Here is a 17,895-nt window from a genome sequence, read left to right on the forward strand (position 1 = left end):
ACACAAAGGGGCATATTGTCTGTGTGCTGTGGAGGATCCTCAGTGAGCCCCAGCTCTATGCTGGGAACCTATGGCAACCTCCGCTAGCGTGACTCCTCCCCCTCACACTGAGAATAATTAAAACCCCCTGGTTACTATTCATGAGCTGCTTAATATTCATGAGCCGCTTGTTATTCAGGAGCTGCTGGATATTCATGAGCAGCGCTGTGTGTTGCCGTGCGCGCGGCGGCTGGGTGAGAAGAGGGGGGAGCGTTGCCATGAGCGGGAGTCGCGGCGCGCGCGGTAGCGAGAGGGGAGAGACGGGAGCCGGGCGCCTCCGCCGCGGTCGCCGCTGATTCCGGACGCGGACACCGCCGCTGCGTGTGTGTGTGTGTGTGCGTGTGTGTGTGTCTGTGTGTGTGTGTGCGTGTGCGCGTGCGGAGCGCACTCGGGGGTGACCGATGAGACGCGGAGCCCCCGTCGCGCTCCACCGCCGCGGGGGAACACGGACGCCTCTATAATGGGCTGCAGCCTGTGCGCCTTGCGCAAGAGAGAGGAGCGCTACAGACTGCTGTATGAGATCGCTCAGGTAAGAGAGAGTGCCCGCAGGGGTGTGTGTGTGTGTGTGTGTGTGTGTGTGTGTGTGTGTGTGTGTGTGTGTGTGTGTGTGTGTGTGTGTGTGAGTGTTTTGTGTCTGTGTATGTATGTGTGTTTTCTGTGTACAGTTTTTAATGTACTAGATGTGAGTTGATGTGAGTTGAGCAGGAGACTTTCTCCTGGCTGTGTCTGTGGTTAGGGTTAGGGCTGGCTGTGTCTGTGGTTAGGGTTAGGGTTAGGGCTGGCTGTGTCTGTGGTTAGGGTTAGGGTTACAGGTCCTTTTCCCTGGAGAGCAGAGTTTGAGAACAGGGCAGGACCTCAGCACTAGGACAGCTTCAGCCTCGGAGCCGATTACCGCTCTCCCACATTCTCTCAGCTTGCGTTTGTAAAGTGTGTCAGAGAAATCGTCTGCAGGGAGTTCTCACACCAGGGAATTACACTCCTGCTGAGCCTGTGAACTGATGAAATCAATATGTGCTCTCTCTCCGTCTTTCTCTCTCTCTCACTCTCCGTCTCTGTTTCGCTCTCTCTCTCTTCGTCTCTCTCTCTGTCCGTCTCTTTCTTTCTCTCCCTCTTTCTCTGTTTCACTCTCTCTTTCTGTCTCACTGTACCTCTCTGTTTTCCTCTCTCTCTCCTTCTCTCCTCTCTCCAAAAGAAGTCAGTTGAGCACAGGTTAGTGGCAGTTTGAGATGCTTGTACTTTGCACTTTAGTTTTGTCACATTTATTTGAGGGGATTTAAGCCATTGTGAATTGTGAATGCAGACACAAGACAACTCTGTGTGTGTGTGTGTGTGTATCTTTAGCTCTGAGAGCCTCTCCCTGTGACAGACCTATAACCTTGGAGTGTGTGTGTGTGTGTGTGTGTGTGTGAGAGTGTGTGAGAGTGTGTGAGAGTGTGTGTGCCTGAGTGTGTGAGAGTGTGTGTGTGTGTGTGTGAGAGTTTTTCGGTGTGAAAGACGGGTTTGCGCCGATACGCTCGAACGCGGGGGGCTTTGAGGAGTCAAACTTGGCAGCGCGCCCGGAGTCGACCGTGTCTCTGTGCGTTCTTTGAAAATAAAACTTACCAGGCTGTAAGTAATCAAACGCGCTTCCACAGCGATGTATTGAACGGGCGCTTGCGTTCAGGAATCAGCGATGTGTGGAGACGACGCCCCTGACGTCTTCGTACGAGCCGCGGAGTCGCCGTGGAAACACAGCGTGAGTCGGTTCACGTGCTTTAATCAGCGCGGTTCTGTCGAACCGGCGATGGGGGAGGCTGGGTTTTCTGAACGAGAGCTGCTTTATCGTGGAGGGGGGGTGGGGGTGCTGCGTCTCTGGGGGGCAGCAGAGAGCAGGGGACCGCCTCACCGCTGAGGTTTGGGCTCGCCCCCCTGCATGTGGACACTATGGCGCTCTCTCGCCCCGAGCGAGCGGTGCTGGGAGTTCCTCTGGGCTGCGGGTGATGGGGTGTGAGAGGGGCTGGGGGGGGGGGGGGAGCGGAGCAGCGCTGTTTAATGTGCTGAGCCAGGAGTCAGAGCTACGTTAGCGCTCACTTTAACCCCCTCTCCCCCTCTCTACTGTATCTCTCCGCACCACTCTTTCTGTCTCCCCCCACTCTCTGTCTATCTCTCCCCACCACTTTTTCTGCCCCTGCATCTCTATCTATCTATCTCTCTCCATCTCTCTATCTCACTCTACCCACTCTATCACTCTCTCCCCATCTCTCTCTCTATCTCTCCCGAACACTCTCTATCTCCGCCACCCTCTCTGTATCCCCCAACCTCCCACCCTCTCTCTATCTATCTCTCTCTCCCTCTCGCTGTATCTCTACCTCTCTCTATCTCAACCTGTGTGTATGCAGTGTGTGTGTGTGTGTGTGTGTGTGTGTGTGTGTGTGTGTGTATTCGTGCGTGTGTGCGTGTGTATACAATGTGCGTGTGTATACAGTGTGTGTGTGTGTGTGTGTGTGTACGCATGGCAGTGGGGTGACACCGCTGAACTCCAGCCCTGCCGTGTCCCCTGCAGAGCTCCTGACTGTTAGCTGCAGACCCGCTCATCCGTCTCCCCGGCCCCATTACGCTGTTCTGAGCGATGCTGCTCCCCCATTAAACCGGAGAGAGCAGCGTTACGGCAGCGGGAGACCGATGTGTGGGCTGATTGATCCGGTGTCCGGCGGGGAGATCACCCTGAGATACAACACGGGCTTCGCAGCCCCTTCTGAAACAGGCCGACGGCGCTGTTACTGGGAACATCACGGCCCGCGACGCCCAACCAGTTCAGCCGGGACTCTGTCCATAATGGACGCCGGCGCCTTGGCTTTTAATCTGGGTCGAGATGTTTCGAAAGCGTCGCCTCTCGATCGCAGAGAAATGCGCGGCATCCATCTTGTGCGTGGTAGTTTCACCAGGTGACAAACATTTTCATGGATTTCTCCATCCCGCCCCCCCCACTACTAGAGCAGACAATGACAATGTGACAGCCCACTCCACCAACTCAATTATGAGGTTGGTGTCATTGAGTACAGACCAATTACTGGGAACTGTAGTCTGACCAAGAGCCCCCTGGAGTATGTGAGCTCCGTACAGGGAGCCATAAGTGACATGACTGTGTACAGTATATGTACATAAAACCTGTCTTTCTTTAAATCTTGCAGATATTTTTATTACCGTATTGTTCGATGTTTATTTTGTTTAGTTCGTTTCTCTTTTTATTTTAACAGCCTTATTTTGTAACTCCAATACTGTACAAATAGTTATTTTATACCTGTATGTATTTATGTATGTGTAGGAATAGCCCAAAAGGTATGCAAAATCTGACTTACTAAACTTTTGCTGTTGTGTTGTGAAATACCTGTCTGTAGACATTAGCAGTCACATGGCGAGAGATACAGGTCACATGGCAAGAGATACAGGTCACATGACGAGAGATACAGGAAATGAGTTTATCGGCCCGATCCACTAAATCTTTAGAAAGGGATTTGAGGATATAACGGGGAACTGATGAATTGACCTTTTCCTCTTCCATTCGTTACACAATCCCAGTAAGTGCGCCGGTGACCTTTTCAGACCTGGCTCAATCCCCTCGGCCCCCCGACCCCCCGACCTCGGGCGAGAAGCCCCCTCAAAACGAGTTTTAGTCAGAGGAGAAATCGGCCTTCTGTGTAAATCCAGCTCTGCGAAGTGTCGCAGGTGGAAATTGTCCAATCAAATCGGTCGTTTTGTTAGACTTTATTTTCAGGAGCGAATAGATGAAGGCGTTGTTGAGCCCTTCTCACATTTGAGTGTCTTTCCTTACCTTAGAACACACAGGCTTTAGGCTATTTTTGTGTCGTTTTTTTCCACAGGAAGTCATATTTGTAAAATATGCAGGTGTAGTATGCTTATATGACGCACGGTGGTACGCAGGGTGAATGTGTCTGCACGCGACGAATGAAAACTCAGTTTTCCGCACCAAACTCCCTCACCGTAAAATTAATTGTTCGATCACAACCCCCCCCGTTTTAATGAATATTTGATGCAGAATTAAATGGAACGACCTGCCGCAGCTGGATGATAGGGCAGCAGTCCAGCCCCCCTGCTCTTCATAAGATGGTAAGAACAAGCGGTGTCTGGTGGGGCTGGCTGTTTGAGCTCTGACTACACACTCATTACGAGCCGCGGCGTTGGCGGTTAGAGTCAAAAACCCGCTCTCTCCATGATGCAGGGAGCAGGTCATCCGGTGTATGTGTGTGTGTGTATTGCTCTGAGAGATTCTCTGTCGCATAGAGTTTTTTCATGCGTGTGTGTATGAGTGTGTGTGTGTGTGAGTGCATGTGCATGAGCATGTCCGAGTGCGTGTCTGTCTGTGTGTGCGAGTGTGTATAGGTGTTATAGTCAGTTATCACACAGAGCCCCTCTCTCTCTCTCTCTCTGAGCTCCAGGCCCACTGGAGCAGCTGATTGTGAGCGTGAGCTGCCGATGGCGTGATTTGCAGGTTCAGAAGCTGTAGCGCTAGCGCTTAACCCCCGCCACGGCTCCGCACCGTTCGCGGACAGGCGCGGGACGGCCTGGGGAGGAGAGGGGGGGGGGGACCCGCACGAATCCCATCACGGGAGCCCCTGCGAATTCTCCCCCCTTTAATATTACCGGTGACATTTAGAAAGAACCACCTGGAACGGAGCTCTGGTGGAGTTCCCTTTCTTTGACGGGACGAGTTCAGGGGAAGGGCTCAGCCACCTTCCTTTGTGGAAGGCCGACCCCCCCCGAGGCATGCTGGGAAGGGGCCGGAGATTGGAGGCCACAGGGGGCGCGCGAAAGGTCCCAGGGCGGCCCCCTGCCTCTGTGTGCGGCCCCTGGGTCGGGCCGATAAGGCGCCAGTGAGCGAGCGAGCGGCGGGGGGCCCCCGGGGGGAGTGGCGATAAGGAGCGGCCCAAATTTACCCGCAGGGGTCGTCATTAGCATCACACTGCCGCTGAAGGTCCCGCTGCACGGTGCCGTCTGGGTGCGAGCGCTGTTAGCCGCCTCCGCTAGCGGCTCAACCGTTACCGCCACCGGGGAGGGGCGGCGGCGTGAATACTGATCGCGGAGGAGGCCGCCGGACGCTCGGGGAGAGCCGCGCAACTTGCCGGGAATGCAAGCCGAGGAGCTTCTGTCGCGCTGACGTGGTTACCGTGACAGCGAAGCTCTGCGGAGACAAGGCGCCGCAATTGAGCGTTCACGATCGCCCTCCGCGCGCAAAGCCGATCTTACGAGGCCTGCGCTTTGACTGCGTTTGAGTGAGAGGCGGCGTCGCTGCGGCGTTTTATAAGGGCTGGCTTGTTGCGCGCCAGTGAGCCGCCGCGGCTCGCTCTGTGAGTTGTGCTGCGGTGAACGCGGCCGGCTGCTAATTGGTCCGTAGCTCCTGTCCTGTGCTCGTTCGTGCAGTTCGTGTCACGTGACTGGCTCTGGGTGAGAAACATGCTAATTACACAGACAGTCATTACTCTACGGTGGAGTTCCCTCTGCTTGGAGAGTTAACGTGGCTGCTCCCGGTACGTTGCGGTAGCGTTAGTCGCAGGTGAAACTGCAGTTCGGTGTTCACGTCAGTCAGTTGCTTGAGACATCACCGCCTGAACGAAGCTCTGCAGCCCCGTGCCACCCAGGAGAGAGGGAAACTGCTTCTGGAGCTATTGCTCTATAAAACCTCAAAGCGTTCTCATAATTACTCGCGTTCCGACACGAGCGAGTGTCTTCCGAGCCCGAGCCGAAAGAAGATTTGCTTAATATGTTCGCACCCCCCGGAGAGATCACACCTCCGCCCCCCCCCCCCCCCCCGCGACACGCATAAACAGACTCCTCGTCTAATAATGTTCTCCGGCTTCTGGGGAGCAGCCATAGAATATATTATCTAATCTGTTTTTTTTTTTCCCGCAGCGTACGTGCGATCGCGAGCGGTCTGGGGGCGGGGCTCGGCTTTAGCTCCGCCTTGTTTCGAGCGCGCTTTCCCTTCAGAGGCTTGGAAAAGAACAGTTAAGCCTGAGAGGTGTTTTAGAAGTTTTTTTTTTCTTATCTCCTCTTGACTGAATAACTGACCGTTCTCAGTGCTGAAGGTTCGTGCAGTGCCCAACCGGAATTAAAGTTTACTGGGAAATCCCCGTAGACACTGCGAAACACGCAAACGCAGTATTCAGAAATCATTAAGAAACTGCTCCTACCCTGCTCCTTCACTACTCCTCCACTGCACCTCCTCTGCTCCTCCTCTTTCTCTGCCACTCCTCCAGCTGCTCCTCCGCTGCTCCTCCGCTGCTCTCTCTCTCCAAACACCCGTCCGTGAGCTCTCTCTCTCTCTCTCTTCACAGCAGCACGTCCAGCTCAGACCTCAGGCAGACGCCGACAGGCAGACTCACAGCTGTCCGGCGTCTGGATCTTGGCGGCCGCGCCCGCTCCCCCCCCCCCCCCCCCCCCCCCCCCCCCCGCCTCCCCGAGCCACCGTAAACTCACCGCCGTTACCCAGACCTCTCCTCGGGCCGGAGCCGAGCAGCTGTGCCCACAGCCCGCACCAGAGCTTTTACAGCCTCCGTCCCCCCTGCCGGGCGCCGCGGTGCACTGGGGCATGCTGGGAAAAAAGTGCCGTCTCGTTTCTTTCCCTAACACTTTTCCTTAGCGGAGATCGACCTCCGAACTTTATGGCTCGTGGCTAGTGTGTTAGCGTTCAAACAGAGCGCGCTTTAGGGCACTGCGCAAAACCTTCAGCGCTGAGAACGGGCGGTCTGTTCGGTCTGTACCCCACGGCAGCAAGAACAAAAAAGGGTAACAGGCGAAGACCCCCCCGCCCCGGACGCTCCCGACCCCGAGCCCGGAGGTCCTCCTGGCGGCGCCGCGGGTCCCGTTTCGGTCGTAAGCGGCGGTGTGAAGCGCGCTGCGTTTCGGTAAAGGCCTTATGAGCGTATAAATCAGGCCCCGCGATCGTGAACACGCTGCTGCGCTCCTGCGGCACACAGCTTCAGCGAAATGATCCAGGCCACCGGGGAAATCTGGAGACCACCAACCTCTCGCCCCACCCCCTTCCCACACACACACACACACACACACAGTGCGTGTGTAGTGCGTGTGTACATGTATGTATATATTCAGTGTATGCTACATGTATGTGTGTAAATCACAGCTGAAAGTAATGAACCAGCAGCACTGGAAGTAATGACATGAAACTGGCTTCATATTAGCCTGCTTCACTTGAGCAGCATCAGCTGAGCGCTGCAGTTAGCTCACGCCGACCGAGGGCCGTAATGCGCAGCGTGAAACCAGTGGCAGGCTAATGGCGGCGGGGCGTTAGAAAACAGAGTGACACGCAGCCGCCGGGGGCTCAGTCTGTGAAGAGAGCGGGCTGTTTGGTTGGAAGGAGTATGAAAGTTTAGGTGACGACAGTGCGGCACCACCACACCTCGCTCGCCACAGGCCACGCCCCCCCCCCCGTCAAACGCCGCAAGCCTCACAGAGACGAGCCCCCAGCAGTCTGACGCCGCGCGCGTTAATGAATATTCAAACGTTGATGGCGGATTAATTAGAACATCTGGCCTCGTTAAACCACCTTGGAAAACAGTCCGTTCAGTTTAACTGCGCTAGAAAAGTACAAGGCGAGGATCTCCACGCAGGTCAGATAGTGCCCTGGAGGAAAGCGGAAATGCGATTGTTCCCCCCCACCCCCCCTCTAAGACTGTCCTGAGCAATAGGGCGGCTCATTTATCTGGCCCAAACTCCTGTCTGCAATCTGGGATTCTGACCCACAGCAGCAGGGAGCTGAGAAAAGATGCTCTTTTTGTGTGGTTTCTGCTCTTAAGTACGTTTTATTTTATCGTTCCCTTTCCCTTTGTCTCACTGTTCCTTTGTTCTTTTATTTGAAAGTGACTTTGAGCTGTAACTGGGTCGAGCTGTGTAACCCAGCAGTAAATGGTGTCGAGCTGTATGCTGGTCGAGCTGTAACCCAGCAGTAAAGTCGAGCTGTAGCCGGGTGGAGCTGCATCTTGGCAGTTTTGCTGCTGACCTCTGACCTTGTGGTTCTCAGAAGGTGCGTCCATCTGTCCATCTCGGCTCGCGGTCCAGAGCTCGCGTCTCCCAGACTGACATCAGGGACTCGTACCGGCTGATTTTTTTCAAGCTTTCGTCTGGCAGCGCACACCTGTTCACCCTATCTCCCGACCCTCCTTCCATTTAAATTCCTATTTTTGGTTCTATAATTAATAATGTTCTCAGGTCATTACACTGATTTTCAGCATTTTGTTTAGGGGGGGGTTCACGGGTGTTATTTTCATTACATCTTGGTCATGCCATATTCAAAACAACGGAGGGAAACTGGAGAACTGTGGCGAGCCGCTCTGTTGTGTTTTCACTGTCTGACTGCCACTGTCTGCTCCATTTTGGCTCCGTACGGAGCCAAAATGGAGCGCCGTCTCCTCCGTTTCCACCACAGATGCATTCAGTCTCATTAACAGCTACCAATCTGTTTTGTTAGAACAATCAATGAAGACATTCATTCACTAAAGTCAGATTTCTGTATCACTGCCGTCTTTTACTAGCAGTAGTGTGTATGAGTGTGTGTGCCTGTGTGTGTGTGTGTGCGCCTGCGTGTGTGTGTGTGTGTGTGCGCCTGTGTGTGTGTGCATGGGACAGTGTGTACGAGTGTGTGTGTGTGTGTGTGTGTGTGTGCGCGCCTGTGTGTGTGTGCATAGGACAGTGTGTACGAGTGTGTGGTAGAAACGGCCCTGCTCTTTCCAGTGTGTTGTATATAATGGGTTTGATGTGACGGCCTCGCTGAGTGTGTAAAGCACATTCCCATCACATGACGTCCTGCACCTGTGATGCTGAGGCGCTGCCCCTCCCCCCCCCCCCCGCAGGTGAACGGGAAGGTCGTCTCCAAGGTGACGGCGGAGGAGGCGGCGGAGGCCTTGCGCGGCGGCGGGGACCCCATGGCGGCGCAGGTCCCGCAACGGAACCCCGCCTCCCCGGGCGGCCATGGCAACCCGCGGGACGCGCGGCTGGCGGACGTCTGCACGCAGACCGACATCACCTTCCAGCACATCATGGCCCTGGCCAAGCTCCGCCCCCTCACCCCCCCGCTGCCCGACCTGTGTCCCTTCCTGCTGTCTGACAGGTACCCCCCTCCAATAAAAACACACAGCTTCTGTCTGACAGGTACCCCCTCCAATAAAAACACACAGCTTCTGTCTGACAGGTACCCCCTCCAATAAAAACACACAACTTCTGTCTGACAGGTAACCCCTCCAATAAAAACACACAGCTTCTGTCCGATACATGGTCAGGATTCAATCAAATTTCGTCCTTAACATTGGAAATTGTTTGCAAATTAGTGAAAGTTTTGCCTTTTTCTTCCCTTCACAAACACAGTTTGGTGACTTCGTTTTGGTGAACTTGCCAGTCTTTGTGAAGAGAGGTGACTGTCGTCTGTGTTCCATCAACATCTGCCCTTAACTTTGACTCCCAAGTGAACGCGAGCGTCACAAACTCGCGAACCCGACACACCGTGTTTGTGAAGAACAATAAATGAAAAACCGCCATTTCGTTGTTAGCCGTTGAATCCAGGCCGCTGCATTCAGAAACGCTCTAAATGGGTCTTCACAGACTATTTAGACTGGATTTTTTTCGTCTCTTTTTTATGAGGGTCTATTACTCAGTTACACAGATTAAAAGTAATTATCGTGGGGAAATGGCCGGGCATTTGCTAATGGCATTTAAACGTTTGTCTACGCATGCATTTTTCATTACATCACGCATTAAAATGTACATTGCATTGCGGGAAAAAAAAGGCACGAATTCAACAAAAGAAGCACTTAAAATACTCCATCATTTATAAAGAGGAATAAATTGTGGGCGCGAATACGTGGAGCATCGCATAATATCCCTGTTTCCCAGGGGACGGCGGCGTGTAAATGTTGCTTTTCCAAGGGCCTTCTAAATGAAGCTGGAGTTAATGGAGGCTGTCTGGAGGAGTGGGCGTTTCTAAGTGGGTGATTGATATCACCCGACCTCCCACAGATAGCTGACCCGCTTCGAATTCGTAATTCGCCTCAAGGTTTCGTATTGCGCTCGGACGTGCGGGTGGAGCTCAGGGTGCTTTTTTTTGTTTTTGTTTTTTTTAAAAATCCAGCGATCGGATTTCGTTCTTTTTTTTGCGCTGGTTTCTGAGTGTTAAACGCTAGCGGCGGCGTGCTACTCCGGAGGAACAGCTTGAAACACAAGGCCCGGGCGCGCTCCACACCGAGCGCTTTGAGAGCGCCGGCCGATGTTCAGACAGCACGGGGAGCGACGGACCTGTGCTTACGCAACTCATCTTCACAGCTGCTGGGATTACTGTCTAGACCTGAGTGAAGCTGTTTATGAGATGTTTTACTCTGGCTTCAGACAAATTAAAGATCACTGACACTGTATTTCCCCAAGATTGTGAGTTTAATCCGTCCCCCCCCCCTTGTCTCCGGACAGCTGTCACTCACTGCAGACCGTGGAGCAGGAGTTCTACGAGGGCACGGAGTACCTCTCTCACACCCCCGCCAGCGGAGAGAGGGCGGACGAGTTCGAGTACGAGGTAAGCGAGCGCGAAGAAGTGTAGCAGGCCGGGTGTCCTGCTCATTAGCTCGGTTTTGTTTTCTCCCCGCAAGCCAGCGATTGCCTTGCTTTCTTCGGACTTCGCATTGAATCGGCACAGGAAACGCTTCTCCTCACACACACACACACACACACACACACACACACACTCGCATCTGCTCTTCCCCGGTCCCTCGCTGTCAAAGACGAGATATCACCGCGGCAGCACCCAGTCGCCCCCAAATCGCCCGATCGGAGCTGCTAATTTACCGGCAGGTCTCGCCCGCGCGCTCGGGTCCAATCTCCCATCTCCCGCCTCCTCTCGCGGGGCTCGCCCGGAATAAGCCAGTCCCGGGGGGGGGGGGGCGGGCGGGGGGGTCAGGTGTCAGCCGAATCGAGAGCTTCTCCCCCCCCCCCGTCAGAGCGCCGCGCCTCGTATCTCCCCACCGCGCGAGAGGGGGGGAATTTAAACAGGGTGATAGGGAGCAGGAATGGAGGGGTGGAATTTAAACAGGGTGATGGAGAGAAGGAATGGAGAGGTGGAATTTAAACAGGGTGATAGGGAGCAGGGATGGAGGGCAAACAGAGTGAGCACCTCTCTCTCTACCTCAGACGATAGGGGTGATACCGCCGTTCTGTAATGTCATCAGCTTTAAAATGGCGTCTCAATTTCACGGTCCGACGTTCTCGCTGATGAAATGAAACGGTTTGTTCTTGTCGCCATTGTCTACATAATAATTGGATCATTCGCATGTATACCTAGTTTAATTTCACAGTGATAATGGGGAGGGGAGCGGGGGGGGGGAGTTCTGCTGATCATCCACAATGAGGTTTCTGATCCATTTCCTATCTGACACATTTACGGGCTAATGTGATCGACTGACCCGTATCAAAGGGTTTCCAATGGCTACCAGTTGTTCTCCATTTCAGAAACGTTCTTTCGAGCCCGGGGCATTGGTCTGTGAGCTGATGCAGAACTTTAGTCTTCTTGAGGTGCTGGTTCTGAGCCCATTATCCTTTGGGCGGGTGGACGTCTAGGTCTTACTGCTTTTGCCTCACTTCTGGCCTGTAGAAGAATCCGGATGATTCACCTAGTCCCCTGTTCCCCTCACAAGTAAATAGTTTATGCTTGTATTTTGACCAAAGAGAGGTGCTCCCCTCTAACTGATACTTGTGCTGTTGGGGTACTGGACTCACCTACTGTTAATACTAGGGTATTCAAAAATGATGTAGCAATATCATGGTTAGCCAGGCTCCTGAAGACACAGGAAGAGATGTCCCCCCTTCCCCATAACCACAACCACGCCCTCCACACTTTTACGATGAAGTGAATTAATAAAAAAAAGAGGAGGGTAACACACGAGCGCCCCGCGTAGCCGCAGAAAGCGTTCATTAGCACGGATTTTATTAGCGTTAGCGTTAGCAGGGCCGAAACACAGCGATGAAACCACCCAGATGTGGCGTAAAAACGCTCAAACCGGAGCAGAGGGGAACGTATTTCGGCTGCCTCGGGTCGTCCTCGGGCGAACCGACAGTTTTACTATGTGTGCGTTTGAGCTCGTCTAATGTGTGTAACGCTGCCAGACGCGTGAATAATGAACTCCTGAGTGTTTCTCCCTGGGGACGCGCGGCTTCCTTCAGCAGTACCGTGGCATGTTTTTTGGGGATTGTAAGTGGTTTTTGAGTATTTCGGTATGGCCAGTGACTGAGCTGATGCTTTGCAGGAGGTGGAGCTGTGTCGGCTGAACAGCCAGGAGAAGCTGGGCCTGACGCTGTGCTACAGGACGGATGAGGAGGAGGAGGACGCCGGCATTTACGTCAGCGAGGTGAGAGCCTAATTATGCGCCCAGTTATTCACCCGTGTAGCACAGCTGCCTGCTGACTCATGACTGTTCACTTTCAAAGGGCGTCCCACGATCTCCATTCAGCACCCCACTGCACCACACCGCCAGTGACTCCAGCATTGCTCCCCGTGACATCGGCTTTCCAACGACACCGAACACGATTGGGCTGCCTGTGGAAAGCCTAAGGTCTACATGACGCTGATCCAATAGAATGTTTTGCGACTGTGCAGCGCTGGGCCCGTAGCTGTCTCTCTGTCAAACCCTGCTGTGGCTCCCTGTCATTGCCGTAAACGGTCTCCGGTTTCCTTTTGGGGGTCTGATAAGGGGCACGCTCCTGTAAACCAGCCTACAAAGAGAATCCGGAATCGCGGCAGCTGCCCTTTCAAATACAAACCGCCTTTTCAGCGTAAAACCAGCACGAACGACACGTCCTTTAATGTGAGCGCAAATGAAAAATGGCGGCATCCTCAAGCAAAAGTCTTCCCCGTACGGTTTAACTGCCGGTTTTTTAATTGGTTCAGAGCGGAGCCTTCTAACGGCCTACGGAGTGGAAAGGGCGCTTTCATTCACACCTCTCACCACGCGCCGCAGGCCCCGTGGTCTCAGAGCAACGGCTCTCTCTCTTTCTGAAAGACGGGCGTTTCGACGGCTTCCCGTCGCCAGGGGGAGAACCGCCCACGAGGCCGGAGGGCCGGCGGAACGTCGCGAGCGCTCGGTGGCGGCGTTTCCAAACGACGGCGTACGGCGAAGCGGGGGGGTTGCTGTTTTTAGACGGCGGATGAAAGGGAAATGGAAATCCGCCTCATTAAAAATGCATGCGTTCAGATCGCATTCTGGCGCTGGCTCTGAACATATTTTTTGTCGGTGGCGTTTGAGGTTTTTTTTCATTCGTTCATTCATTTATTTATTTTTTATTTTTTATTTTTGGAAATGTTTTATTCTTCTTAATCGTGTCTTTTTGGAAATGATCATCATGAAGAAGCTTGAAAATATGAAGTAGGAAAGCGGGATATTCACACCGAAGAAGGTGTCTGTGACAGACATTCATGACTTAGTAGTAGTCGTAGCAGCAAAGGCTTTTCTCTTGATTTAGCTGCTGGTTTGTAACCAAACTGTTTCTGAAGAAACGTCCGCCTCTGTCATTTTGGTCGTCTGTGACCGAACCGCATTTTTTACCCGACGCAGGTGGGCCTGGACAGCGTCGCCGCCAGAGACGGACGCATCAGGGAAGGGGATCGAATCTTACAGGTAAGGAAGCATCTCCCAGCCAGAGACCACATTTTATTTTAGAGGTCACATGACATTAACACCCCCCCCCCCATTTTACTCACACCCTCAGCGCATAAGCCCAGAGAGGTATATGCTGTTAGTTAGTGTGTCACCATTTGCATCATCGCTTACTGCATCACCAGTGATATAACACCATATGCCTATTTGTGGTGTTTTTTCAAACACGCATTTTTAGGGCTTTTTCAGCTCTATTGGGCAGGACAGTGTAGGAAGACAGGAAGAATAGGGGGCAAGAACAACAGGCTACGCCACAGGACCCCCCCCCCCCCCCCCCCCTCACATTTGAGAATTTTGACATAAACATTTCTACACAGCAAAATGTTCAGCCTTTAATTAACTCCTCTATTGGACTCATAGGTACGCTGTTCGAGTTGAATTAATGCTGGGCCTTTTATTGTGTGAACGAAGGTCGCAAGACCCCTGGTCTAGGGGAAATGAATCGCATTGAGTGGAACAGGACCTGGAAAGGAATGAATGCTCCTGTCTGTGTTTTTTTTTTTTTTTTTGGAAAGATCAACGGCCAGGACGTCCAGAACAGGGAGGAGGCGGTGACCGCGCTGTCCGACGAGGACTGCCGAAACATCCTGCTTCTGGTGGCCAGGCCTGAAATACAGGTGAGGGGGAAAACTAGGGGACCGCTGTCCCGAAGGGGGACAGTCCAGGGGTCCGAAAAAGTACTAGTCCTGTGATGTGTTTCTTTCACCCGTGAACTCAGCCAGCTGGTTTCACTAATTAGTTCCACCTCCTGGCTGAAGAGCTGTACTAATCAGCAAATCCAGGGGGGGATTGGAACAAAATACAGGGAAGGGCTCCTAATTTCTGAACTAGGATTTTCCACCTCTGCCTCTACCTCTGTCGAATGAGATACAGGTGAGGGGTGGCGAGGGGGGCAACGCAGGTCGTGCGAGGTACAGGTGAGCGAGCAGGGAGACGGGCCAGTGAGATCACGGGCCAGACAGAGGGCCAGGCGACAGAATTCACCCCTCAAACCCGCTTTGCGCGCAAAGAGGATCGCTAACAAGGCGTCGCGTGCGAGAAAATCCGATAGAGCGGTTGGCGTCTGTGAGAGTGAATTTAGCAAAGGCCAGCGATAGGCGGAGCTCTGGAGAGGGCCACAGGGTCGGTGTCTCTCTGTGATTTGTTTTTTTTTTCTTCTGGAGCGGGAGAATAATTGGCGTCAGGCTGCGAAGTGACCGAACGGGAACGGTCGGGCTCCTGACCGCCGCTGTTCTCAGAGCGTCCGCAGACTCCGTTTCCCTTTTAATCAAAACCAGGTCCGCCCGTGGGAACCGCAGATTTAAACCTCGGAAGGTATTTATTGGAATTGAGTCTCGATGTGTCTTCAGAATGACTACAGAAATGGGAGGGGTGCTTCAAATCTACAGACTCCATAAACCATTGAAGATATACAGCTGAAAACTTCCAGTGTCTATTCACCGGAAAATAAAGTTGGAGCGCTCCGATAATTAAGAAGACTCCTAGGCAGAAATAATTGCTTTAGTGTGGACTGCATTACTGAGCTAGGCTATCCACAGTAATAACCTCTGCACAAAAAGCCATAATTTCTGCCTACTAGTCTTCTTCATTATCAGAGTGCGCCAAGTTTATTTTCCGGTGAATAGTCATTAGAAGTTTTCATCGATGTATTTTTGGTGATTTATTGGATTTCCTTGAGTTTTGGAAAGCAGAACCACGGTTGAGTGGGAAGTTCAGAAATATAAAAACAACCTCTTCTGTCTCTTATACAGTTGTCAAGAAGGCTGTTTTTCTTGCCAGTGTCAAGAAACTGAACTTTTTTGGCATTCCTTATTAGCAGCAGTACAAATAGTTATGTTTTTGTATTTGCGATGGTCCCACGATGTAGCCCTTGGTGCACTCTTGCCTCGCCTTGGTCCAGTTTTGTTGAAGTGGGTGTTCCTGGTCCATAGGTTCGGAACTCCCCTGCGCCCTAACCTTTGACCTGCCCTCTTAACCCTTCGACCTGCGCACTCTGTCCCTCTCGCCCTCAGCTGGAGGAGGGGTGGCTGGACGATGAGCAGAGCCGCTTCCTGGAGGAGCTGAAGATGGAGATGTTGGAAGAGCAGCGGAAGGAGGAGGACCAGCGCATGAGCAGCGGAGAGCAGCAGGTGGGTTAGGGGTTCAGGGTTCGCCTTCCGCTGAAAAGCTGCGAAGGTGGTGCGCTCACAGATTCTCCAGACTAACCGGACCTTCAGCTCCTGAGACGTGTGCACGACCACGTCTCGTAATTTACCCAAAGCGTCTGGACAAGAATGCACGAAATTATGTGTTTCCAACACAGAGGTGTGCTTTTCCGGCACTGACACATCGCACACAGCAGGAAAGTGTATGTTTCTGGATGCGTTGTCCGCCCCTTCAATGCACCTTTTCATGCAGCGGTTGTCACTGAACAGACGCGTGATGGACAAGCAAGCGGGCCTACCGTCAGCCAGCGATAATTAAATAGCTTTTAGGCTTAGACGTGCGGAATCAAAGCCTTTCTTTATTCGGGTGAAATGTCCGGAGTTTGGGACTGCTGTGGAGTCTAATGTTAGTGCACAGCAGCTCAGTGTTCCACCGTTAATACACATGAAATTATCTTCAGTTTTAACGGCATGTTCAATTGTCATTTCTGGGGAATATAACCACAATTTGAATCCAGTTTACTGGACCTTTAAGCTACAGTAATACATTCCAGTTTGATGCATTGCTATATTGCATTTCTTTAGCAGATACTCTAAAGTGCCCTCAGTCAGAGTTAAAAACGATCAACAGTACAACAGATAAGAGTCACTTAGACCCTTAATGTCACCCATCACCCAAATTATTATACTTGCGTGCGTGTGTGTGTGTGTGTGTGTGTGTACTGGCCTGTGATGAATAGAAGTGGTCTGTTCTGCAGACTAAGTTGGGTGCCAGAACGCATTTTTGTTTGCTGGACTCACCGAGCCTCGTCTGTTCTGAATCCTTCTCATTTCAGCCCAAAGGCTGTGAGGAAGAGGAGGATGAAGAGGAGACCACCACAGACGCGACCACCCGTTCCTCCAACACCCAGGACCCGGTGGAACCGGAACCGGGGCCCCCGTCCCGCGCGACGGAGCAGGAGGGCGTGCAGCGGGAGCTGCGCCTCCTCAGCGAGGAGCTGAGGAGCATCGAGCGCGAGTGCCAGAGCATCATGCAGGCCCGCCGGCTCCGCCTGGCCCGGGACCCCGCCCCCAGCCCCGCCCCCGCCGACAAGGACAGCTCCAGCGCCTACGACACGGCCGAGAGCTGCCGGAGCACGCCGCCGCCGCCGGCCCGCCGCCGCTCCCCCGACCGCTCTGCCCAGAGCGCCGTGAGCGCCGCCAACCTGAGGAACCTGAGCAGGACCGCCGCCCCGCCCGCGCCGAGCCTCTCCCCGAGTCGCCACGGCGACGTCCCGGCGCACGCCCGCCGCTACCAGAGCTCCGCGCACCTGGTGCAGCAGAGCCAGCTCGGCCTGCCGACCGCGGGCCGAGACCCCCCGCCGCCGCCGCCGCCGCTGCAGCGTGCCGAGTGGAGGGCCCAGCGCTGCCCGGCCCGGCGACCCGCCCGCGACCGCCTGCTCCGCGAGCGCGCCCTGAAGATCCGCGAGGAGCGGGGGGGCGGGGGCGGGGGCACCACCACGGACGACGACGCCGCCAGCGAGCTGAAGCTGGGCCGCTACTGGAGCCGGGAGGAGCGCAAGCAGCACCTCCTGCGGGCCCGGGAGCAGCGGCGCCGCAGGGAGTTCATGATGAGGAGCCGGCTGGAGAGCCTGAGGGAGAGCCCGCAGAGCGGGGGCGAGGGGGGGGGGCGGGGGTCGGAAGGAGGTCTCCATACTGGAGCTCAGCCGCAGGAAGATGATGAGGAAGCGCAGGCGGAAGATTCTGGATAACTGGATGACCATCCAGGAGCTGATGAGCCACGGGGCCCGGAGACCAGAGGACACCGGCGTGCACAGCGCCTTCCTATCCGTCACCACCGTATGAGCCTCGCCCCTTCCTGTCCGTCACCACCGTATGAGCCCCGTCCCTTCCTGTCTGTCACCACCGTATGAGCCCCGCCCCTTCCTGTCTGTCACCACCGTATGAGCCCCGCCCCTTCCTGTCTGTCACCACCGTATGAGTCCCGCCCCTACTCCGCCTCGCCCTGTCCT

At 54.0% G+C, this 17,895-nt stretch overlaps 1 protein-coding gene across 1 annotated transcript; it reads left to right on the forward strand.

The window, feature by feature from the left end:
• The first annotated feature begins 203 nt into the window (after positions 1–203).
• pdzrn4 (PDZ domain containing ring finger 4) lies at positions 204–17,893 on the forward strand. The gene is given in 10 exon segments (XM_035402329.1): positions 204–374; positions 413–568; positions 8,904–9,160; positions 10,507–10,609; positions 12,333–12,434; positions 13,638–13,700; positions 14,255–14,356; positions 15,752–15,868; positions 16,720–17,544; positions 17,546–17,893. Coding segments are annotated over 9 exon segments (1,821 nt in total). The 5' UTR covers positions 204–374; positions 413–499; the 3' UTR covers positions 17,729–17,893.
• The last annotated feature ends 2 nt before the right edge of the window (positions 17,894–17,895 follow it).

Source organism: Anguilla anguilla, chromosome 19 (genome assembly GCF_013347855.1).
Source record: "Anguilla anguilla isolate fAngAng1 chromosome 19, fAngAng1.pri, whole genome shotgun sequence".
NCBI lineage: Eukaryota > Metazoa > Chordata > Actinopteri > Anguilliformes > Anguillidae > Anguilla > Anguilla anguilla.